The 26,679-nt window shown below is 38.3% G+C and overlaps 1 protein-coding gene across 37 annotated transcripts in view; it reads right to left on the bottom strand.

The window, feature by feature from the left end:
* The window catches only part of NRXN1 (neurexin 1), a 679,845-nt gene that overhangs the window by 5,387 nt on the left and 647,779 nt on the right, over positions 1 to 26,679 (bottom strand). For 25 of the 37 annotated variants that reach the window (XM_071422858.1, XM_071423014.1, XM_071422913.1 and 22 more), the window contains one exon: positions 13,783 to 13,870. In XM_071422858.1, coding sequence (XP_071278959.1) covers positions 13,783 to 13,870 — 88 coding nt within the window. The remainder of the gene's footprint in view (positions 1 to 13,782; positions 13,871 to 26,679) is intronic. The other 12 variants (XM_071422867.1, XM_071423022.1, XM_071422953.1 and 9 more) reach the window with 1 other exon arrangement.

Here is a 26,679-nt window from a genome sequence, read left to right as displayed (position 1 = left end):
TCAAAATATCAATACTGGCCAAAAAATTGCAACAAGTTTGGACTACCAGAATTGAAAGCAGCCACTGGCTACAGACATCTACAATTGGCCTATGAATAATAAAACGTAGCAAAAATGCCACAACTCCCCAAAAGAATAAGTTCCTTCTCCACTCTGGTATTACCCATCATTTACTTATTGGGAATCTGTGTTCTTACTGCAGAAACACTTCCTCCTGGCAGTTATTTCAAACAGGTTTAAAGAAGCTGACATTTTGTTCAGCTGAAAGAACAGAGGGAAAACTGTAAAATTAAAAAAAAAAAAAAAAAAACCAAAAACATATCAAATAGTATTTTAACTTTTTGTATCCTTCTGAAAGTTCTTACTTGTTATGAGTTGGTGCAGTTGGTACTTTCTATGGCAACACAAGAGATCTTGAAGGTTTTAAGATATTTTTGTCATTTCAGGGCAGATGCCACCCTACTAAGAAAGGTGCCCTGCTCCAAAGTAGTCAGTGACTGGTTTAGATCCTGTTTGTTCATTGTAGCTATTGTAGAAATGGAAATTCTTTTACACCTAGGGTGTCATTTACTGTTTTACAAGAGACAATGCATTGTGTGCAGAACAAAGACTGAGTATTTCCATAGTGAGTGAAAATGAGACAGAGTCTTATCTTACTGTATGTGATTTCAGGAAATTAATTTCTGTCTGAGAAATAATAGAAGCCACTGAATACACTGCCAATACCTGGTGGATTAACAGCTGCTCTTCCTCTTTAAGAGACATACATTTGGGCCAAATACTGTCAACTAACTTTACAATTAATGCCTACTAAATGACAGTTAACAGCTTGCTCAGAGGAAAACATTCTAATATTGCAACCTAAAAGAAACATCTAAGGTATATTTTTCAATGTTACCTAAATTCCTGCCTCTCACCTGATGGCTTCCTTTTATTTTAAGAATGCTTTCACAATTGTCTCATTTAACCCATCTGCCTGAGAAATATTCAACCAACTACACTGATGTTATTTAAACTTATAACATTTCAAAGCATCTGTTGTTGCATTTGTTTGGACATCTGGAAAAGGAGAAATTCAGCAAGGAAAAGGACTTGCTATTTTTGTTCCATTTACATTAAAATATGCTTTTAACCTAGTAGGGCCTCTCCAGACAAATGAAGGAGGAGGAAATAGAAAAGTTTTACAAAGTACATAGATTTCTCTGTGACCATATTATATAGGAACAGCTAATGGAGTACACAACACAGCAAGAGTCCTATTCTGAGACAGGGAGGAAAGGGCCACTGGAAAAAAGCCAACCTTAATTTCTTCTGAAATCTATATAAATAAATAATTCCACATCCTTAACATTGCTGAAACAGCTGCCTTCTATTTAAGCAATACCTTTGTTTGACTAAGACTGGAGTCAATTCCAAGGGGAATTTACCTATATTTTTTTCCCCTGCAAGACAGGAACGATTGCAAGGGATGGCAGATGATGTCAGTGGAGAGCAAACGAAGATTATAAATTTACAGAAATCGTGCTCTTTGCTTCCCAGCTCTTTGGGAAACACTGGATGCAGTTTTCATCCCAGCATCTTGGTAGCTGGACCAGGCAGAGCCATTGGCTCCTGGCACATCAGCAGAGGTGTGTCTGCAGGTAACCTTGTCTGCTACTCAGCTGCAGTCACTCTTAGTGTCTGCAGCATGAAAAAGATATTAACTTCATCCTAGACATCTTGCTGTAAATGAGAACTGAAATACCTCATTGGAGTATGTTAAGATAAAATTACATAAAATATTACTCTGATTTTAAGAGTAAACAGTTGTCTCAAAAATATACCCAAAGCCCAAACCCTGAAACTATCTATTTATTAAAACAACAACTTGAGGTTGGTTTGATTAGGAACAAGACAAAATCATAAAGGCAGTAAATGTGCTCAAACCTTGCCATAACAGTGAGAGGAAATGATTGTCATCTTGTGGTGCAAGAATTCCTTCTTAAAACAACTTCTCTGATGCACAGCTCTTCCTCTCAACAGCACACAACCAGCATTTTTGTACTGCCTCAAAGACCAGCTTAGAAGAAACTGAGTTCTAAAAGCCTCTTCTACCACTTATGAAAATCTTTGCATGAAATAATAACAATTGAGCAGTTTTACATTGTGTAATAATGGATTAGAAAGTTATTATTCTTGACTGTATTTCTAAGTGGTTTAAGATTTAGAGGGAAAGAAATCTAACTATTTTCAGTCCCCAGTTTTCATTAATACTGTGAAAAGAAAATTGGAATTGCAGGTTCCCATGGTGTTTGTGAATTGAAATTAGCAGATTGAAAAACAAAACAAAACAAAAAAAGACAAAAGGACACCAAACCTGTTTTCTTTACATTTATGCCTTCCCACAAACTGTGAATAGGAAATTACTCACAAGACAGAAATGTTTAACTACTGCATTTGCAATGAGGCATGAAGGCAATTATTTACGGGACACATATTAATTTTCACTCTGTGTGCTGTCATTGCAGACCTGTTTGTGGTCGATTTTCTGCAGCATTGTTGGATTCTGGTGAGCTGGTTTCTGAGCTCGCTGCAAATTCAGCACCTCTGAAAAACAAAGCCCAGCACTTCCCCTGCAGAACTGGGGGAGATGCAGCCCAGCTTCAAAACCAGCATGAAGGTCTGCTGTAGACTTGTGTTCAAAGGAAAATTTTTAAGGTATCTGTTCTACTCTTTGGTGTGCAAACCTAGGATATAATGCCTTAAGATACCTCTAAAGTGACATCAACTAACTTAGCTTGTTATAAAAATAGTCCATCAGTGGAACAGCATCCACAGCTAAAAAGATTGGTTTGCTAAGGAGCTAAACATTCTCTCTGCACTGAGCAGAGTGCTGATTTCCAAGTGTAATGATTTGTCATATATCGACTTCAAATCATTTACAAATCCTGCCAGCTCCTTAGCACTGCAGGTTTTGCAAGTAACTTCTTTTTCCCCTGTGGCTGAGAGGTGGAAGGTTGTTTTCTCAACCTTTTAAAATGTCATCACAAGTCTAAAGGGAGATAAGATAGTTGGTTGTACAGTGCCAATTGATGGAGCATACCAAATCAGTGGGGTTTAGGAGTTACTATGTTTTGCAGAGCTGGAGGGACTGTTTCACAGTTTTATAAGAAGGTTTTGTGAAACTATTTTCCACAAAACTAAATTTAATTTTAGCCAAAATCGAGAATGTAAACCAAAATCGAGAATATATCACTTAATGTTTTTAACAGCCTTCATCCCTGTGGTTTTGCCCTTTTTATTAGTATATTTTAACATTTCAGTTGCATTGCTTCTCTTTTAGTATTCCTTCTCTCCAAATAAGGATTCTATCTTCTCTTACCACTCCAGGTGTCCTACCTCTCCCCACTTCTATATTTGTCATTCAGCTTTGTATCTCTCCTTATTTATTTTCTATGTGAAGTTATTTTCCTGGTTTTGTGCGTATTCTGAGAAATCTTTGGTAATTTGGTACTTTGTTTCAGAAGTTTTGACTGACTAGCAGAGTCAGTATTAGTCTGTATTTTAAATTGAAGTATTCCTAAGTGGGCAGGGGGGGAAGATTTTGCAAATAAGATAACATAAGGAAGACAAAAGAGAAATATTACATTTCTGACAGCATGTTTTCAATCTAGACCTAAGCTGCTGCAACTGTGGACCACCAGTTCAGACAGCTGAACTGGGATCATTTGCTCAGTGAGTTGCCTGCTGCTCCTGCTCCCTGAAGACTCAGTGTTCAAGCAAGAAAAGAGCAGGGGCACTGGAAACATAAATTTTTGGTGGCAGCTAACAGTAAGATTGGCTGCATTGAACCAAAACTGTGACATTTGGGCTCCACTGACTTCAGGAAAAGTTTTGCTATGAGCTTTGCCAGATCAAGGTTTCATTGCTTGCTATTTTTAACATTGTCATCTCGTTTTTAAAAAAAGGCAAAAAATTCCAAGCCTCCTTATCTAGGAACCAGTTTTGAGCAGAATACCAAAATGTAGTTGTAAAGCATGAGGAATCTGCTGGCTTGGCCTGCAGAGCGTGGAATGATTCTTGCTCATGAAATGAGCTGGAGGTGCAGACACCCACATTCATCTCACAACTGTGGGTGATTCCCTGATTTTCCTCCTTCACTAAGCAGCTACTACATGAAGAGATGAAAGTCTATGTCACAAACATTATATATATATATGGCTTGGATGTTGAAGCAGAAAGCACAGCATTCAATTTGTTCAAGCACTGTCATCAAGTCAGACCCATTACTGACAAAGCTGATAATATGCCTGGGAGAAGAAGAAGGGGCCAGGCTTTCAAGACATCCAGAATATCCTTGCACACACACTGGGGGTGCAGCTGCTATAAATACTGAGCTACTCCTGCTACCCAAAGGCTCAGATTCAGCAGCTACACTTGTTCAGCCTGAATCCTATCACTGCCTAAACCATATATGCTTCTCTGGGAATGGGAAGATAAAGACAAATGGAACTCAGGATGGATATAAGTTACATTTGATGTAATTAATGTTCTTTTTCTCCTGATACAATTATTAAAATTAATAAGACTGCCTTGTTTTTCTTTGCTTTTCTCATCATAGTCTATAAAACAATTCTGGTGTCTCTGATGTTGGCACAAGGGAAAAAAGTTTGAGATATCTATAAAGCTTTGTTTCATTTCAGAATATAATTCTTGTGTTCTCACTTCTTTAATCTTTCATTTTTCCCTTTTCTGAAACTTTTTAAAGGGTACATTCACAACATATGATGTATTCTAGATCTGAAGCTACTGTTTAAGCCAGTTCACATTTAAACCATCAAAGTCCCAGATCTAGACCATAGCCCTTAACCTCAGGAGAAGTGCTGGTTTTGAAACCTATATAGAATAGCATGTCAACACAGCAGAAGAAGGTGTTTCATTCAGTTCTTTATATAGTCAGAAGGAGATAGCCTAAGGTTAGACTATTTCAGGTACATGCACCCTCATTATAGGTTACTTTTGCCTTGAATTTTTCCTGCTTCCATTTATGAGCAACATCCTTGGAGAATACCTAGTTCTCAAACTTGTCAGCATTCTCCTACCACTTTGCAGGCTGTCAAATGACACAACTCACACACCACAATACCCCAGTGCTTCTGGCACAGGTTTAAATTAGCTGTGAGCAAGGGGTTGAAAATTACTAGCAGCATCCTTAGTACCAGGTGGGCAAGAGCTAATGGGTGCTCACACTCTACTGGCTGCTAGAAAACATCAGCAAGTTTACAGTTTGTTCTTGCTTCCCTTGTCTGGCAGAGGGGTCAGCAAACCAGTTCACTGCCAGCAGTCTGGTATGATGGTTACTGGTTGGAGAACTTGATGCTGGCAGGCACCAACTACTTTAGAACGTCATATTAATTGAATTTATCAGGTATTAGAAATTTCCTGTAGAGTTGTAAAGACCTGATTTAACATCGTATTGCTCAAGTTTGGTCCGAGGAAGCCTTGGCATAGCAACTGAGCAATACAATGCTAATTCAGGCCAGTATTTTGGCTATAAACCTTCTCCTACCTCTGCAAAATATTGCCTTTCTTCTACCTTTCTCATGAAAAATAGTACTGTGGAAAAGTGAGTTTCCTTCACAAAAAGAAGAAATTCAATGCATATGCATTACAAAGCTACAGAAAAGAGTTTCAGTATAGTGTCCACAGTCTGCAAGAAAATATAAGCACTAGAGGTAGCAAATAAAATCAGAATGAAGTGTAGCTCAAGGAAAACAATGAGGTTTCATCAATCAAGGCACCAGTAACACAAGGACTAATTTCAAACAAACTAGAACTCATTTATTTATTAAATAATCTATGTACACTCTTGATCCTAACTTTAAACTTGATTTAAAGGACAAATTTTTAGGATTATACACTTTATGATTTTTAAGCAGATCAACATGAAAATTAATGGAACTTTTTCTAGATTCAATCATGTCTCTACTTCATCCTTGTGTAAGTAAATCCTCTCTCTTTCCAAAATTCCTTATTGAATTAGAAAAAAGAGTCTCAGACAAGTCAATAAACTACTTGCCTGTTTCTGAAAACCTCCATTTTACAATTATCTCACTTATTTTCTGCATTTTTCCTCCCAAGTGTGAAGTTCACCTGTGGAAAATGTTTTTGAAAGTACACATAATCTATATTTGGCCTTATTTCATTGTTTTCAGTAAATATAATGTGGTTTACAGGCTGTTTTTCAATTCAGTGACTCTCTGGTTCCAGATTAAAAAGATCTACACTGTTTTTGAAAATGGTGGAAACTTCTCATAGTGGAGGGTGTCAAAGAACACCTTATTTCTGTGGCTAACAACAAAGAATAACAAAAGATTGAGAAGTGTCTAGAACCTATTTTCATTTACTAATGACACATGCACAGTCACTGGAGCTTAATGTGTTTTATTACTGAAAATTTTGAATACCAGGCTTGAAAGCCATGTCTGCTTTATTGAAGAGAGCATGGACATAGATCTAATTTCATTTTTGCCTTTCAGACAAAGCAACTTCATTCAAAGACAATTAATTTTTAAGGTATATGGAATACATTATGTGTAAGACAGGTTCTTTTTTGGAGAATATCGAAAAAGAATAGGCCAAGCAACTGCTCATATACAAGCAACAGTATCTCCTCCAAATTTTCTAGAGAAAATCAGGAAAGTAAGTCCTCAATTAATTTGAATTAAACTATGTGATATTCATGGACATACCACTGAAATATCTGGGGAATTTCCTAGTACTGAAAAATCAAAGGAATTCCACTGAAGTCAGTGGATTTGTGAATGGGTGATGTGGAGGGCCTGGTTTGCTTCTCCAGTCCTGGTATCACAGCAGCATCTTGTGCTGCAGCTTTGCCTGCAAATACCTTCAGAACTGACTCACTAGCTGTCCTTTACATCTTTAAAAGAAAGAAAAATAACAGACCCCTCTTTCTTTGGACACTCCTTCAGGCACATTGAGTAACGTGCCCATTTTTATTGAATTATTGTTCATAAAGAGAACATTTCTTGGAACTACTCAAAATGTCGCCACTCAATTTTGCCCGTTCTGTGGAGATGTCTAACTCCAAACCACTGAACATGTAACAGCAGGACTGACAAATGCCACTTAGTAAATTTCTCTCCACAAGAGTTGCCTCTTCGTGTTGTCCATGTATGTCTGAAGCATGAAATCAAGATTTGTGTTTCCACACAAATAATAACGCCAGTGTTTGCACCCTGAATGTTTGCTAGCTGGGATTAAACCTCAGCAGCCATTCTTATTTAACTGTTCTATGTTTGATAGAAGTGAGAAGACCCAGCTTTAGCAAGGATATGCATGGGATATGAATGCACCCTCAAAGTTCACACCCGAGGAAAACCGTTCATCATTTACGCACCGGCGGAGAGGCTTTTGTGTGAGTTAACAGAGCCTGGTGTGATTTACAGCAGTCTGCTGTCAATATTTCTTACCACAGAGAACACTGAGCTGCTGGTATTGCACTGCCAGAAAACCACTGTGTGCAGGGAAAACGCCACCTCCCTTGTATCCATCTATATTCCTCTGCCTGACACTAGGAATGTATGAAAATCCCAAGGAGTGGCTAGAAGTTCTACTCAGTATTCCCAAGTTTCAATGGCATGGCTGGCAAAGAGTGGCACAATGGATCAATCATGATTTTTAACCTCACTTCTTCAGATAATTAGGAAAAAAAATCTTTTTGATACAATTCAAATTAGAAATGCCATATTTGTAATTCACTACAACAGGCACTAGGACCTCAGCCTGTGGACAAAGAAGTAGTTCAGTTAACAATAAAATAATTTGAAAAAATTCAGCACTTACTTTCTGTTCCTCTGGAGAAGGCTTTATGATTTATTTAGAAAAAATTAAATAAGCTTTAAAAGTATTTTATCTTTAATTGAAGGAAGATTAATCGATATCTTAATCCCCTCAGTTCTTTTATGCATAGCCATGGCAAGTGCTAACACTTGGAAAGTTTGTAAATAAAGCATAATTTTTACCCTGTAGTAGTTTATACAGAGATGACTATGTGTATCACATCTAAGCACTTTAAAAGTCTAATTCAAGACAACCCAGTGATCTTTCTGGCACTGGAAATGCATATAGAACTACAGGATAATTGGACTGAGGCACAAATATTCCCTTTATGTCTCAAGCCATAATGAACACAGTAACCCTATGAACTAACTGTAATTTTATTTTTCTTTGTTTCAGCTTCTTGCACAATGAATTCCATGAAGAGCATTAAACAGGGCACTTGCAGTGATGTATAAATTATAGGAGTCACTTCACCTCCTACTGCAATGTTATCTTGCTGCCAGATGCAGCAGGAATACAGTGCAGTAATTCATGACAGGAAAAGAAAGCAAAACTTCTAGTAATGAGCATAAAACACTCACAAATCCATATTTCACAGCTCTGCCTGTTAGAAAAACAGGCATCAATGGTGGGACCAAACCTAAACCATCACAAGGTGGCTGAGAATACAGGGTTCTGAGCCATCTCATCTGTCCAGCATGCTGTCACAGAGAAGAGGACATGTGTGTAGGAAGAAGTTTGCATGTAAAGCCCCACACTGTTCTGCTCACAGGACTAAGCCTTCCCTAAAGCTGTGACTGCTCTCTAAGAGTCATCTGCAGCAGTGGCTTGTTCACTCTCTAGGCTAAACTGGTGTTTGGAGATTTCTGGATGTCGCCAGTTGTTTTCTGCAATGCAATTAGTCTGGTCAATATATAGGAAAAATTAAAAACATGCTCAAAGATCAGTCCAGAAGCGCCTATCCTATTAGCCATTCTTTCCTAATAATATAGGAAAATAAATTACTTCATTTATCCCTCTGAATTAAGAATTAGGGTTAAGAAAGCTAACCAGTGCTACTAGCTACCATGCCTGACTGAACTCTGTCCTTTTTATCCACAGAATGGAAAAGGAGAAGATCTGCCACCAATCAAACATTGCCCTGGGAAGTGGAAGCCAAAAACTGCCAAATCAGGAGATGAAGGAGAATTTTCTTTGATTGCAACATGTGAAGTTCCACTGGTTGAAGGACACTTGTTTGAACCTGAAGAAAAAGCCCTCTTTCACTTTGAAGGTTACCTTCTGCAAAAATTCCCAATACCAGTGAATATACTGACTTTAAGACCACCAAAACCTCTACTTATCCCATTTCAGCTGGGGCTGTAAGAGAAGCTTTCAACCTAATTGTGAGCTTAAACCTCTTTTGAGTCACAAATTTGAGAAAGATTTAAAATTCATTTGCAGAAAAAGAACTGTTTGTGTGTTTGTCTAAAACTGTAAGACTTTTTTTCTGGTTGAGATTTCCCTGCCATTAAACTCAGTCATTTCACTTCATTTGACCCAGCTCAGACCTCTCTGCCTTTTGGAACCTTTCAATAGCTACAGAAGTGGTTAGATAATAGCTAACAAATAAAATACCAGCCCAGAGTAACTGGAACAAATAAGCTGTGTAGCACAAATGCTCACTGAAACTCAGCAGAAATCAGAGCTCTATACAGAGCTCAGCGCGGCTGGAACACCAGTCCTGATGTGAAGAATGGCAATTTGTCCACCTGCAGTTTTATAACTCCTCATGTAAAATCAGTAAATTGTCCCAGATTCTTTTTTTTTTTTTTTTTTGGATAGGTTACCACTAAATTTTATTGTAACTTGTCTACAAAATGAAAAGTTTTTATTATGTCCTCCATAACATGAAGTTAAGGACATATAAACAGTTTTTTTATTATTATTGTTATTATCATCATCCTCAATATTCATGTTGTTGCTGGTATTTAGGGGAAGGTGGAGAGACTGTGAAAGCAATACTTGTTGCCTTACTACACAAAACATACTGCAAAAAAACTATGTTGACTAAGTTTTGCATGCTAATAAATTTGTTATGACTTCATCCAATTATGGCACATTTAGCAGTTTGTATACCACAATGAAATCTGCAATTATAATTTCTGTGACTTTATGTTCCAGACAAGATGATGGGATTGCTGCTCAGCAGCTCCTAATCGGGTTTACATTTTTATGTCCTATATGAAATTTGTGGCAAATTGCATCTTTCCATTTATTATTTAGCAGACAGGTGCACAGAAAGCAAAGCTGGTGGTGGCAGAGTGGGGCTTGTTAGCCACTACAAACTGCAACATATTTGCACTAGGAAAAAAGCCCTATTTTATGCATAAATCTCACTAATTAGTAAAATCTGGATAAGCAGTATTTTCTATGAGATATAGGCGTACCATATTCAAACTGTTTGTTGAATAGGCTCTCATTTGGAGCTGAGAACATTGCTTAGAAACAGGCATATTATGGCCAGTCATCACAGAAATATTGAGTTATGGCTCTGTTAATAAAACTGCATGGGCTTTGGCCATCCCTTGATGGAATTCCTAGTAGAAAAGTGTTGACCACACAGCCCTGAGCGCATCATCTCTTGCCATGAGATGGATTCCTTTGCTGAAGAATCCCAGACTACAGTCTCTGAAGTGAAAACACAAAAGTAAAACAGCCCTAATCATTGCATTTTCAGCCTCCTAGAATTACTTGTTAGAATGGGTAAGTTTCACCATCATTAGTGAGGACGTTGAGGAGTAGCTGTAGAGAAGCCAGTCTGGTTTGTGAAAAGGGTTAAGGGGAAAAAGCTGAACTGAACCATGGGGATATTTTAAATGGAGGGACATATCCTTCTGTATCTCCTATTCCAACTGAAAAGAAAAACAATCATCAGACTCACTGCCAACAGCACTGTGCTTCTCTCCTTGAATTCCAGCCTAGTGTTCGGAGCAGCTCAAATCCACATGGAGACTGCAGTATTATGGAGATTGAGCAATGCCTACCTGACTATTCATGGAAAAGGGTTATTCATAACACTAAGTGACTAAGACTAAAACAGAGAGACTGATATGCCAGAAGTTACAACTTCAGTAACCCCTTTGGCTCAGGTATTTTCAAGTATGATAAAATGACAAGGCTGATGAAGGAAAATTAACAGCTTTTAAAAGTTGAGAGTGGGAGGATGAATGACATTTTGATGAGAAGAATGACACATAAAATGATCCAGACAATTGGGATTATGCAGAACATAATTCCTGTGCCAATCCAAAGTTTTTTTTTTTAAAAAGCAGTAGCAGTTGGGATCTGACAAATGAAACAGTAAAACTGTTCTCAAATAAACAAAAATGAGGAGTGTAGCTATGTGATGAATGCTAAGATAAAACAGGAAAGCTGAACCCCAGCATGTAAAGCTAATGAAAATTTCTTGCTGAAAAACTAACATTCACATCCCTTTCCTGAACCATAGCTTGGACAGAAAAAATAAGCTGTCAGAAAGTTTCATTTCACCTCTCCCATTCTTGCACCCACCAGCTAAATGACTCTGCACGGCTCAGGACTACCAAACATTGCAGCCTCAGAGCTCAAACTACCTCAGAGAAGAATTATTCTAAAATTTCATTGGCTTTCAGTGAGCTGTAAGCCTGAGAAAATATAAATACAGCTTTAATACCCAGGTGATTTGGAAAATTATTTAGAGCTATGTAACCAATATATTGCTTTAAAATTACCTTATAAAATAAAATAACACCCCCTTAAATGTCAATTTGTCTACTGAACAGCAGTGCCTGAGTTAACTACAGCAACTGGCATGAATGAGCTCAGAGTCATAAGAGCTACTGCACTGACTCATACTGGACAGGACAGTCTTGCTTAACTCAAGAATTTGTAAATGAGAATGAAGGTGCAGGAAAAACAAATATCCCTGAATATCTTGGTCCAAATGTCTGAGATTTCTGTGAGTGAAATATCTCCCTAAAAGGTACAAAACTGTGTGAGTGTAACTGTTGCTACTCAGTTTTAAGAACAATCATTCAATTTAATGGAATTTTGAAAATTACCCTGAAATCCTTTAATTGTAAAACAAAAGAAAATTATCCTGAAGTATCATCATCAAATCTGTAAATTGGTTCTTGGAAGGGCTCAAGTGCCATCCTGCAGGTCTGTCAGACACTAAGACGAGTCATATATGCCTTTACTTCAGTTTAAGTAAATAATTCTTGCATGTGGGTATCAAGTTTTGTGACTTAAAATAGGAACCATGCATTTGCATATGAAGAAAAATTTAATTTGTCTTAGGGCTATATAGACATTTCTCCTGCCCCAGATTTTGGCATCATACTAAGATGGCTCTTAGTTGCTATTTGCATGAATATATTAATCTAAAGTTAAATTGATTTCTACTCAAGCTAAATATGTTACTGCACAACAAATAGATCTTAATTCTTTTACTATTAAGTGAAGTAGCAAGCACCAAAGATTACCAAATTACCAGAGACAACTAGCAGTGGGCATGCTAGCAAACAGCACAGAATTCAAGGGAATTCTGGGGAAAATTCTAAGGAAAACTGAGATATATCTATATGGCTGTTCACTCAGGAAATATAAAACCTAAACCAAACCAACAAAGAAGCAGGAATAATTCATTGGACTATCTAAGATTAGTTTAAAGCATAGGAAGTTTTGCAGTCCTTCACTTCAATGATAAACGTTGGGATTTTTAGAGATGGTACATAGTATTTAACTAAACATAATTGAGGATAATTGAACCTTTGGAACAGATTGCCCACAGAAGTTGTGGGTGCTCCATCCCCTGAAGTGTCCAAGGCCAAGCTGGATGGGGTTTTGAGCAGCCAGGTCTAGTGGAAGGTGTCCCTGCCCATGGCAGGGGTTTGGGACTAGATATAGTTAAAGACCTCTTCCAACCCAAGTTTTCCCATTATTTCACAGAGGAGAATTACTACCAAATCTCCACTATTCAGCAGAATAGGAAATAAATGGCCAAAACACTGTCAATTTTTTGTTTCATGGCAAATACTAGAATATCAAAATATCTTGTTTCTGGTTACAACTAAAACATACACTCTGAATAGGCTTGTCTTGTCAAAAAAAAAAAAAAAGAAATTTGAGACTGTTGTAGTCTATGTCTTCAGGCTTTATCTATCTTCACAAAATTTCATGCCACTAACAGAAGTAAAAATAAATTCAACTCTATCTTCCAGTGCATGAAGGCAGCCTATAAGAAAAATGGAGAGGGACTTTTTACAGGACCTGACAGGACATAGAGAAATGGATTCAAACTGAAGTACGCTAGGTTTAGATTAGATATTAGGAAAGAATTCTTCCCTGTGAGGGTGGTGAGGCATTGGAACAGGTTTGCCAGAGAAGCTGTGGATGTCCCATCCCTGGAAGTGTTCAGGGCCAGGTTGGATGGAGTTCTGAGCAACCTGGTCTAGTGAAAAGTGTCCTTGACCACATCAGGAAGATTGGAACTAGATGATCTTTAAGGTCCCTTCCAACCCAGGCCATTCTACGATTCCATGACATAACATGACATTTTCAATATGATATGTTTATCTTATTGAGGGCAATGCTTGAGGCACAAACAATAGCAATACCTTCCTGCTAAATGAAGCTGCACTTTCTTTATCACTACACAGTTGCAGAGGCCCTAGAATGCCCTTCCTAGTCCAGCCTCAGGTCCTCAGCCAAGCCATAACTTTGCTCAGACCATGACATGTGCTCCCATCTGATGTCTTGGAGCTGGCTCTTCCTCTCTGCTATCACCCCCACGTGTAGAAAGGGCCCAATTCAACCTCTCCTTGCCATGCACAAAAGGACTGTCCTGCTAGCTGGGTCTCTGGGCACTGGGGCATGCAAATATGAAAGAAAAGAAAGTAATAAAAAAAGTTGACTAACCTAACCCACCTGAGCTCGGCTCACAGGGATCGATGTCCTCATCATCGCTAGGACATTCAGCCGAGGCCACCAGGATGTCATCTGAAGTCTGCAAAGAAAATAAGAGTCAAATAGATGTACTTGAATTGGCTGAACGTGTTGTAAGTTTCTCACCAGCACGTCTTCTTCTTTTTTTTTTCTTTTATTTTTGGAATTTATGCAAGGCCCAGAGCATTTCAGACTTAAAGTGTAATGGTGCAGTGACACTCTCCAACTCTGTATTAATGGGACTTTGCTTTTCAATTTGCACTTGTCAGGATTTAGAATTGCATTAGATATCCAGTGTGGGTACTTACACATTTTAATTTTTTTTTTTTTTTTTTTTTTTTTTTTTTTTTTGTAATAAGGACAGAAAGTAGAAGGACAGAATATGTATATTGAGGCTGCTGGTCTTCCCTCTTTATCTCCAATATCTCTACTATGATATTACTGAGAACACTGAAGGCATTAAAATACAAGTCAAAATAATGAACTGCCTGCAGTGCAGCTGTTAAAATTATTATAAATGTGGTGATGTTTTCTCCATTAACTGCACTTGCTTTCTCAGATGTAGAGTCAAAGAAAAAGGAATAGAAGCAAACATATCTCTCACTGAGCTGAAAATTATTTAATGAAAAGAAACTCAAGGAAAGAAAACAATAATAAATGCATATATGCTAGAAATTATTATGATATTTTCTTAAATAAGTGAAAACCTCTTATTTTCTTAAATAAGTGAAGCACGGCATGAGTGCTATGATTAGGTACCAGAGCCAAAATGCATTTGGACAATTTTTTGTATAAAGAAATTATATAGATCAAGACAAAGGAGACAAACCAGTGGATGTATGGTAAAACAGACCACAAAAGTTCAAAAATGAACAGGGGAATTACTATCTACTGCTTCTTACAGTGCAAGAACAAGGAGATATTCAATGAAACACTGAGACAATCAATCAGTCAACATGAAGAAATGAATATCTTTTCAAGCCACCTCTGAGAACAGTCATTTAGAAATGTGATAAGAACGTCTATAGTAATTCAGGGAAATAATAGGAGGGAAATATAAACTGTCATGCACCTGGCCATTACTGAAGAAATTACCAAAGAGGTTAGGAAGATGCTTTTCCTATGGTTGAGGCGTTTCATAACTGTCCATTTCAAACTTCTGTTCACCTCACTGAAGGAAGTACATGGAGAGAATAAAATACTACATCATATTCAAACAAGAGGCTCAGGATGTAGCAGGCAAAAAGCCATTCTTGGATTCATGTATGATAAATATGCCAACAGCCCATTTCAGTGAATGCAAAACTTTCTTCCTTTATCTCTCCATGGGCATAGAGGAGGGACATAAAATGCATGAAAGTTTTCCTTCATCAGTTTAAATCTGAAGATGTAAAAATTTTATAGCTGTGCAGCAGGGCCAAAGGCTAAGCAATGCTGTTTATCATTATTATTCTAACCAGAGTTTTAAAGCGAAGCATATTACAGTAATAGGCTTTACTTTGTCATGCTTCAAGAATATTAATGAATATAAGCTTTCAGCACTTCTCTGAAGCAGGAAAGTGATACAGGAATACATTCATTAATATGTGAGGCATAACAAAGAAAAGCCCATAATAATAATAATAATAATAATATATTTTAGAGGTAAAAGACTGAGGCATAACGGAATGAAGTAACTTGCTGAAGGTAATCAAAAAGGCTATAGAAAACAGCTATGTTTGGATGCCATAATCACAAAAATTATCTTTTCTTATAGCTGAGAAAATGTGTAGCTAGAGGAAACAACTGTAAACCTGAAATACTGCCAAAATTGGGTGGCAGATTTGCAAGATTTAAAAAACACAAAACACCCCAAAAAAAGCTTTCTAGTTGTCCTTCATTTCTACCACGTAGAAAACCAAAGTTGGAACAAAAGCCAACTACAAACACCTTCTTGAATTTCCAATGTCCATTTCTTTTCCCCAGATGACAACCATTAAAGCTTGAAAACCAGTAGCTTGGTCTCTTTGAGAAAAATTACCTATTTTTTTTCATATAAAAAAAATAACCAAGTAACCAACAAAGCCTGCCCATAAGAAAATATCTCTGTACTGTAAACCCCACAACCATTAGATATAAAAACATAAGTACATAAAGTACCATGCATCTTCCGAAGAGTTTCAACTTGGTAAGTGAAGCAGCAGGTTCAAATTTTTCCTTTTGCCCACAACACTGGACAAGACAATAATTTTATGACCTGTAGCCAGAATTCTGAATATTTATCAATAGATCACTGAGGAGCTCTACACAAATACCATTAAACAGAGAGGATCACATGCATACCCAACAGTGACATCAAGAAATGGTCTCAGACCTAATGGTCTGACTGGAATTTTGATGAGGGGTGCTTTGGCCCTTGTACAGATGAGTCACTCTTGTAACCTGAGTGACCCAAGAAGAAATGATCAGACAGATTTATGGGATTATTGCAGTGTTTCTGATTACTCTTGATACAGGACAGCATGGTAAGACTTTAGGTAATTCTACTTCTTTGTACAATTTGTGGTATGTTCAAAATTCTGGTAATTCAAAATCACCAGAAAAATAATGCACTTTAAGTATTTTCATGTCTGAGGGATACTTTGCTCAGCTACTTATAAGAGAGAGTCAAAACTGTCTTCATAAAGTGACACTAATTCCAATCTATAGAAAGAGTATTCATCCTTCTACAAGAAGAAAGGGTTGTTCTTGAATGATAAAAATGCATGCATATTATGGGTACAGAAATGAATAATACCTTAAATAAATGCAAATATAGAATGTTGAGAAAGACTTCATTAATGTCTCAGCATATTAAAAGAAGTAATGTGTGTTTCAAAGTCAAGACTTGGTGTAAAACTCATTTTCTTGCAAGCAGTAATCAAGTATCAGTAGCTGAATAAGAAGCAAAGTGATAAGATGATGTGAAAAGTGTTTTTCTTCAGAAAAATATCTGAAGAAGAATTCGAGTTTTAGTACCAATTAAAGGACGTGTCACAACCTGCCCCTATTCACCCTTTTCCCCAAATCCAAACAGCCCTTTGCTGCTACTCATTCATATTTTCAGAGAAAAGGGCAAAGGAGCTGTGAAAGGCAGGTGAGCTAGCACTGACCAAACTACAAAAGAAAGCTATTGGTCTGCCTGACAGAATTCAAAATGGGATTCAGAATTAGCTAAAACACTAGAGAATATAGAGAATACATAAATTAAACACTGTGGGCCAGTTACTTTCTGGAGTTATTTCTGCAGAAGAGCTCTAATTGATGCGAATTTACCTGAAGAGAGAGCAGAATTTAGACCTGAGAGTGTCAGACAGACATGGGGTGCAGATCAATAATGCAAGATAAATTAATGTGTTTTACTGAGTTGACATTATCTTTTCCTCATGCTTTTTAATTTGGATGGGAAGATTTAAAACAAATCAGTTCTCCTAAGTGAATTGCCATTGTTGCTAGCATTATGGCTAATTTACAGGACACTGCTTCAAGCATTCTCATTAATCAAGGATTTAAAAGTCAGTGGAAAATCCCTTGTTTACAGTGAGTGCCTAATAGGATAACATCCAACTGGTATCATCAACATACACGATTGGATTAGAATGTGTCTTGGGTGGGTTGTTCAAATTCATTTAAGAGGTGATACTCCAGTTGTAAGAAATTTTAAAAATAATTAAAATAGCAGGTGTGCAGTGTAAAAAGTCAGGTATAATTTCTTTTAATTGCTTCTTCTTTTCTTTGTGGATTTTCAGAGATTTTTCAGATTCATTTTGCAGCTATGACTGTAGGATTTAAAATGCAGTCCACTGTAAAATGTGGATTCTCAGAAAGTTGGACATCTGTACACATATCAAAAAAAGCTTACCATTAACATGGCAATGAAAAAATGGAGCCAAAAAATTCCCACATTTAGTAAAACTAGAATTCATTGCAGAATGTTGGTTCTGACAAATATTCAGGGGTGTGGCCCCTGCAGGAATAGGTCTTGCTTACATCAGCTACGCCTGCTTGCAAAAATAAAGAAATTGGGATTTGTCTCTCAGCCAAGAGACAGTTTAAAATACCACCAATCTGCCACCTTGCCTGAGGAAGGAAATGGTGACTATTTCAAGAAAGCTTCTGGCCAGATGAAAAAATGATGCTGTAGTCATGGCTTAAATGCAGTGACAATCTGTAGCTATGGATAAATATCAAGCTGCCTCAAAGGTTACTATCCCTGGTTCAAAACTAGTACCAAAAAATGTCTGTGCCCTTCTAATAGTGATCTCTGAATGCTATGTCATTAAAAGAAATAATTGGAAATGAATAAACAATACAGGAAAGTAATTTTTTATTATTATTCATTTTTTTGCATGACTGAGATTAAATACACACCAACTTACTCCGTTTTTATGTATGAAGTCTACTATACCTGAGGGTATGAGAGAAATATGACCTAAAAATTAAATCAGCAGTCTGAGCTGTGCATTCATTAACAGTATAATGGATCCTGCATATTTTCTGCTGTAGTATGGCACCAGCTCTCCTTTAAATCATAGCACCCTACAGCTACTCTGAATATAGTTTATTCCTTTCTTGTTCAATAATATACTTTATCCAATGAGAACTGCAAGCAAATCCAAATTACACAATAGCTAAAAACTAGCAGTCCTAAATTATTATATGAATTATAAGCAGCACAACCCCTTATGACTACTCTTTAAATTATTTCAGATGAGAACTTCAACTGCGTAACTCAGAATTACTCTTATTTATTTGTACAGCTCTGGTGCTGAATGCCAGCAGAGACCAGTGCTGTTGTGCCTGGTGCCAAAGGCAGCTGGAAAGCAAAGGTTCTGCTCTGAGGAGCTTTGAGATTGACTTTGGACAGCAAATGAGTGGGAGAGGGAGCAGAGGATGAGAAGGGTCAGGTGAGGATGCTACTGAGAGGCGCTGGCAGTTACACAGCGGGTCTGATCTAGCACATTTCCCAAAATTATGCTCCCATAGAGCAGGAAGGAAGGTCAGAAAGAAAGCAGGCACAGGAAAGCCAGGCAGGAGCCTGTGGCTGGCCAAGGAGATGCTGGGAACAGATGGTGCCTGGTGAGCACTGCCGAGGCTGCGGAGCCTCTCCGAGGAAACTCTGCCTGTTTGGAGGCTCTGGTGAGTGTGGAGATGAGGACAGGCAGGGTGGCACACACACAGGCAGGCAGCATCCATGGATAGGATCGAGGGCATGGCCAAGGCAGGGGAAGATGGAGCATGGTTGTTTTGGGAGGGGAACTAACAAAGGAAGTGAAAAATTATTGGTGAGGTCACAAGAGCAAAGGAGACAAGGTGGCAAAAGGACACAAGGGAGGTGACATCAAGAGACGCGATTATGTGAAGATTAATGGGTAAGAATCCAATGACTGTTAGCAAATGACTGTCTGAAAACATACTTTCAGATGTAGACAAGGAAATTAAACCTCTCATTCTCCTTTTCCCCTTTTCTATAATGCTTAATTATCGTCTCTGCTTGCTTCATTTTTCCTCCTGAAAACAAAGCTTATCAGAATAATTGCAATTTATTTCAGAGAGAATCAGCTACAAGTGATTTTTAAACATAAAGATCTGCTTCAATTTGGCAAAAGCCTATATAGCTACAACCACGGTATAAAGAAAGGTTTTGGAAACCCAACAGATAAACACTACTGTCTTTTTCATTAGCTGTGGCAAACTTTCCTTGAAAAATATGGTTCATGCAACACCTACATAATGGAACTCAGAGCAGTCCTTTTTGTACTTTTGTACTGCACACATTAATTTCTGATGCAGAAAGGGAATTTCCCAAAAACTAATCCCTTGCATATATTCCTTTTCCCCCGTTTTTCCCCTTTAAATGGACAAATAAAGTAACCTACATCAATGGGAGTGCTGGCAGAAACCAACATGGAATGAAACATCACAAAAGACTTCATGTGGAAAAACTCAGATTTCATCTTTCCAGGATGGGATTAACTGCACAATCTTCTAGCCGAGACTGCATAATTTGAATTTAATTCTTGGTGTAAGAAGCAGATCTTCATGACTGGTCCTTGAGACAGTTGTGGAAAGAAACTCGAATATGTCACATTAATCAGGTGTACTCCTCATCTGGTGTTAATAACCTGCCACTGCATGAGGCAGTTTGCAGGGAAAGAGGCAATAGTGATGTAACAGTAATATCAGCTCTAGATGATTTGCTGTTTAGACAACTGCCTGGAACATTTTATTTAACCTGCTATAGGTCAAACAAGTACATGGGCATCAATTGCTGCTCGTCCACCCACATCCAAAAAGTACTTTCTCAGCACTGTGCTGCTGAAAAACGTTATTTCTGGACATGGGTATTAAAATGCAAATATTTCAAGCACATGCACAATATTTATTAAATCTTTTGCTAACTGCTGACATGTTATTACCCTGTAATGTGAAAATACAGTAACTGAAAATCGAAACACTTTCTCAAAACTGGCTGTGATCTAATTAATACTACCATGTTATTTCTTGAATTGTCAGTGTTTGACGCTGGGAGAAAGCAAAAGCCCTGATTAATAAGTTCCTCACACAGGAGAAAAAAAAAAGAAAAGAAACCTTGAGGATATAGCAACCAAATAAAATAAGGCCTTTCAGTCAGTGAAATGAGTGCTGTAGAAATTAAACTCAGAGGTGTAGGTGAAAAGCTCAAGATGATGCCTCAGATACCCTGCAGGGCACCCTCAGCCTCTGTCCCCAAATCCCAGCAGTGAGGGGAACACACCTGCTCCACACAGCAAAACGGAGTCACCTCAATTCTAGCCTCCACCTCTCCACATACAGACAGTTTATCTTTCCCACAATAACCACAATAACCTTAAAATCCATGGTATTCATTCCATGCAGAAAGACTTTTGTATTATTTCTCCAGCCGCCCTCCTCCACACAAACATCTAAATTCTCATGGGCAAAATTGCCACAAATAATGGGAATATATTTGAGAAACGGATTTATAGTAAAATAATGTCAACAAAACTGTGTGCCTTTAAGCTCGGAATTTGAATTTAATTGCCTTTGTCAGAGTCACTCATCTCATCTGTAAAGAATCAGAAGCAGAGCTGAGAAATCCACATGCTGGCAAAGGTACAACATTTTACCTGGACAGCCACCCAGCACTCTGCACTAATCTTCAAAAATTAAAGTGTTACTAATTAAAAAATAAGAAAATAATCCAAACATTTTCTTAGGTCATGTTTCTTACCTCCTGCAACATATGGATTAAGTTAGTTTCACAGATGTAGACCAAAAGCAATTTCTATATTAATTTTATTTAAAAATATCACATTTCTTGTCCCCTTTTGAAACTTTTTGGATTTGATGCCTAGAAAATGATCCCATTGTTTTTCTTCTGTGTTTCTCTCCCAGCTGGGTAACAAATGAAAATGCACGCATCTCCAATAATACATTTTTCCCTGGCCACTCTTCCATATTTAAAGGCTTTACAAGGAGATACTTAATAGAACATTCAGTGTTTAACAACATGGGCACTTTGGACTTCTCTTCTTGAAACAAGCTGATCCTGCACTAGCTGTGGCTCTTGGAAGCAGAGCAAGCAGCAGCCACACAGAGTACCAAGAATGGGAGAAGGAGTTTTATTTTTTTGAGGTAATTTGATATTTGCATCAAGGAACAACTGGTATTTACCATGAATGTTGGACTAATGCTCAAGTGCTGGCTGCAAGCAAGAGTGAATTGTCCATCTCCCACACCCTTCACATCAAGGCCAACTCATGCCATAACCCCCTGAGCACGAGGAGTCATGTCAGCATCATGAATATCTTTGCATTGATTAAGGCCTAAATTTGTTTTGCAGTGCCAGATGAACAGACCAGGGTTTGATTTCCTTTCCAAAAAACCAGTTTGGCGCTGTCTTGCTTCTGACTGGTTCAGGAATATAGGTACAGTAAAAGGACAAAACTGCTTCTATCTGACAGCATTGGGGATGGCTGGCTGGGAATGAGCAAGGAATGAGCTCTCTGCCATGAGTTCACTGTTCCCTTTGCTCCACCTTGCCCTCTCCCTCCCTCCTGCAGTGGGGCTGATGGAAGCAGGAGCTCACTCCCTGCTCTCAGGGCCCTTGGGAACTGCTGGCTGACCCCTCAGCTTGGTCTGACCCAGAGCCCAGAGCAATCCACATGAAGACGCAGGCACAACTAGCCCAAAGCTAATTTTTCTCTCATGCTTGATCAAAAAAAAAAAAAAAAACAAACCAAAAAACCACAGATGGAGAGATGTGGCACAAAACTGGATTTTATCTCTTGAAAGCAGGCACTGCTATGCAACATGCCAGTTACCAAAACCATGGGCACCTAATTGCATAATGCCTATTATTTATACTGTGCCATTTGTGAAAGCTGTCATGGCTGCTTGGATGAAGAACAAATGAGTCACTGCCTTACTCCTTTCTCATCTAACTTTTAGATTCACAGTGGTGTAACATTTCTGGTTCCAGAAATAGTTTTGTTGGCTGATTTTCATTCTGCAATTACAAATAGTTCTGCCATGGATCATACTGATCAGAAGAAGCTGTGCTACTTTTCAACTTACCTGTTTCACCCTTATTTCCCCCAGGTAATGAAAATAGGTTGAAAACAAGAGACAGATAATCTGTGAGTTCTTTAAAAGTCTCTTGTGCTTTCTTTCCAAGATCCTTTCCAGAACATCCATATTCCTCTCTCATAAACACCATAGCTCATTCCAGAGCAAGAACAACAAAAATACACTTTGATTTTTGCTTTGTTTTTACATTTGTACTGAGCCTAAAATATATGGAATAGAATGTGGTTGATGAAATGCAATCCTATTATTTTCTCCTAGGCGAGAAAATTATTTTGCCTCTAAGTACGAGGGAAATGTTTCTGGGCATTATGCTTTTATTTTCTGCTATCATTTTATTTTTAGCCATCTCTTTTGCTGAAGTAAACATTTTGGTCTCCATTAATTCTGAACTCACAAAACACAGAGGAGACAGTTTTGTATTAACTCAGAGAGAGACTCTGCTTATTAAATGGCAACATTACAACAGTGATAGCAAATCTTTTAATTTATATCCCTGTATTACCAATCACATGTACAGAGATTGTCGAATTTTTGGAATATGACTCTTGCTGAATTTGTATTTATCTCAGAAAACTCAGGCATAGCATTATTAAAGCCTTCAAAATTGACAATTTGAGTTTTTGTCAGGGAAGTGGGGTTGCTTTTAATTGACCATTGAGCTGCTAGCGTAGCCTTTTTTGTTGTTGTGGAGCTTTGGGTTTTTTTGCAATTTAATCACAAGTTTTAAGACCATTCTTAGCAAAACTTTAGTAAGTCAGAGAAATGACTGAAATCAATATTGGACACTTTTAAGACTCAGCTGGGCTGGTTGATCCTTGAAGTCTCTTTCAACCTGGTATTCTGTAATTCTATGGTTCACTGAGTTATGACAATATACAGAAAAGTTAGAAAGGCACTAACTATGCACTGCACTTCCATCTTTTTTTTACAGTTACAGTACTGCCAGTTTTACTCACTGTGAGTCTCCCTGACTGTTAAATTGTGTCACACAAGAACATCTTGGTCTACTGATATCCATGGGAATTTTTTTACAAGTCTCAAAAGAGGGGAAGGCAAGGAAAGCCCTTCAGAAGGAATAATTTCTGAAACTCACATGGAGTCTCTGTTCTCACTTAGCATGTTTTCAGGGTGGAAAAAGCTTTCTTAACTTGTCAGCAACTGCCTAAACTACTAGACTGCTTTTTAGCCATTTAGGTAAACCAGCCATCTCATCTTGCTCCAGAGACAAGTGAGAGATTGAGACAATAGAGGAGACATGGGGTGTTCTATTCAACACTGACCTACCCATACCATCTTCATCAAGTTCATTTGAGCACGTCTCAGGCTCAAGGCAAATTATTTTAAGTCAGTCAGATCAGGAAAGAATCTGCTAATATCCCTCTCTCAAGTCCAGTTTTCCTCTACTGAAGGAAAATGAGCCCCAGTCCAACTGCCAACACTGTCCCTCCTCAAGTCTTACAATAAAGAATAAATTTAAACTTCAGGGTCCAAGAGGGCACACTGTTCCTCCCCAGATATTAGATCCTTTGCCACATTTTATCCCTAATTATCACCAGTTTTCACATATTTACCCAGAGCAGGGAAAGCAAAACTGAATCTGTTTTCTGCACTAATCTCTCTTTGAAGCACAGCCTTTTTCAAATGTAAAGCGCTCAGTTCTACTGCTAAAAAATCCCCACATTTCCTTATCTTAATGTTTTAATTAAAAAAACTCAGACAGTAATGGCAGGACCAGGGAATATACTGAGGAAATAACCTACTAGTTCTGCAGAGATGAGAAATGTTCTACAGAGGAGCTGCATTCTGCAAGTACAACTTGGTAATACTAACAAGAATTAGTTAGCTACACATGCTCTGGAAAAAGACAATGCCTAATTGCCTTTCAATTAAAACATGTTTCATTTAAAGCCACTGTATACTATTAATTACACAGTTTCTGAAACTGTACATTTATCACAGAGGTGTTTGGGTTTGTTAATGATGCTTTTATTTCATAAGAGCAGTCAAAATTCAGGTGAGAAACACGCTCCAGGAAAGCAGCAGGCTTTGCACAGCTGGGAGATGCTCCAGGTGATTGCTGTGATATTATTTACAAGCAGATGTTATTTATAACCACATTGTTGACCAGGGACCTCCTTTTTCATCACATGTGTGGAAATCTGTGCAGGTTAAGAAAAACTGAGTCTCACACAGGAGGTAGTTGGGTTTGGGACCTAAAAATATGGTCCTGCTTTAAAGGATAAGTAGTGGCCTTCCAGTACCAAAGAGAGAAGCTGAGACCTGGAAGACACTTTCTGTCCAGCTGTCCATACTGCTGCTGATGGCATTTGGGTGGTGTGAAGGAATAGGCTAGACTTGAGTAGGAAGGAGAGAAAAATCAGGCTCAGAACAATGGCAAGATGGGATACTGAGATGAAGGGCCAGGAAAATGTGAAAAGTAACTGAGGTAAGCTGTTGGAGGATTTGGGAGGAGAAATGAAATTGTGCTCCGGCTGTAAGTCTGGAGGAGCACAGACCATTACAAAGGGAAGAGAGGATGAAGGGAAAAAGAGCTACAGTAAATCAGCAAAGTGGCACATGGAGAGCCATGGAGAACTGTGGGTGGGGGAAGTTTGGGATAAGGACAAAGCATGCTGGACCAGTCGTTGGACTTATTACAGGCCGGAAAAATTACAGACTTGTAGCCATTGGAGCCGGCACCAAGATTTCAGCTTTCCTTTCACTGTCAATCATAATCTGCTAATCACTCTAGCAAAGACTTCAATTTTCCAGCAGATGTCTGGCCCACTGGGATCCATCATTTAAAAGACATAAGTGTAAGGCAGAGATCTGCCAGGTGAATCCACAGGCTCCAGCAGTCCATTTCAGGGTGTCAGTTCTGTGGTGCATAGCAGAACAGGTTTCTGATGTTTGTTTTGAAAGGAACTCGGAAAACCACAATACAAAACATTTGATTTGGAAAATTTTAAGTGTGAAAGGGAATGAACACCCAGCAATTAAGAGATGCCAGAACTCAAGTCTGACACAAAGCCTTAATTCACATGGCTTATGTCTGCACAATCTGATGCCATCTTAAATAAAATGCTGGTACAGATTAATAATAACACATTTGAATGTCAGCTGGTGTAAAGCCACACAGCTCTAGAGAAACAAAATGTTCACACTTCAGTTGTGCATCTGGCCCAAAATTTCTTGTGATATTGTTTAAAACTGAGAGCCCAAGCCCATAGGGAATTATCTTAAACTTGAGTATGCCTAAGGCTACGTACTAATCGCTGTTCTTAGTGCAGCATGGCACGCTTCTGAGTCATACTGCAAAGACAGGTTTGCTGTGAGGTAATCCAAAAAAAATATAAGTAAAATTATTAAGTCACATAAAGTCTGGATTTTTGACCTTCATTATTACATTATGTGCAATAGATAGGAATATGGCAGAGAATTTAAAAGAGGATTCTCATTTAAAATGAGAAATTAACCATCTATGCACACCCCAGTTATTCTGTATGGCACTGTATTTTAACAAGGTCTTCCCATTTCCTGGCAGGAACCTATCAGTTACCTGTTAAAATTGCTTTTCATAACACCTTATAGCTGTTGAAATACAGCAAGGAAAATACAAATACAAAAGCAAGGAAATTTCATTTGACTGGAGTGCAAACAGCAAGATAGTGCAAGATTCCTCTTTAAAAGTAAAAAGAATTTCATAAGACCCAGGCTCAAACTCTGATGGATGCCTAGAAGTTCTTGCTGTTGCAACTAAAACATTCAGCTGACTCCCTAAATAGGCCTGCTATGTCAGGAAAGGCTATAATTAAACTCCCTGAGTCTGTCACTCTTGTCTATATGGGAATGTTACACTGTGATATAAATGAAGTTAATTAAAACTGGTAAAACTCCCAGGTGCATAAATTTTGCTGGGAAAAGACCCAATGTTTTGTGCCTAGCTTTGGAGGGTAGGAAAGGCACCTCCAGCCAGCCCATGGGTTTGCTCAGAGCATGCAGAGGGGGAGGTGGAGCTGCATGGGTTCATCTGTCCCCGTGTACTGGCAGCAGTGGGATGTGTCAGACCCTTCACGGGAACAAGCTGTTACACTCACACTCAAATCTCACTGTGTCTGACTGCAGAGCAAACTCCACTACACTGCAGCTCCTCAGATTTAGCTCTCCTGCCTCTCACAGCCATGCTCTGCTGTCAGGAGAGCAAACTGTGCGACCAAAACGACGCAGGCAAGCGTGTGAGAGAATCTGAATTCCATCAGA

Source organism: Agelaius tricolor, unplaced genomic scaffold (genome assembly GCF_023055355.1).
Source record: "Agelaius tricolor isolate 1412-34295 unplaced genomic scaffold, bAgeTri1.0.p SCAF_1, whole genome shotgun sequence".
In the NCBI taxonomy this organism is placed as follows: Eukaryota; Metazoa; Chordata; class Aves; order Passeriformes; family Icteridae; genus Agelaius; species Agelaius tricolor.
The sequence above is the reverse complement of the archived record's forward strand: the minus strand, read 5'-3'. Positions and strand labels throughout refer to the sequence as shown.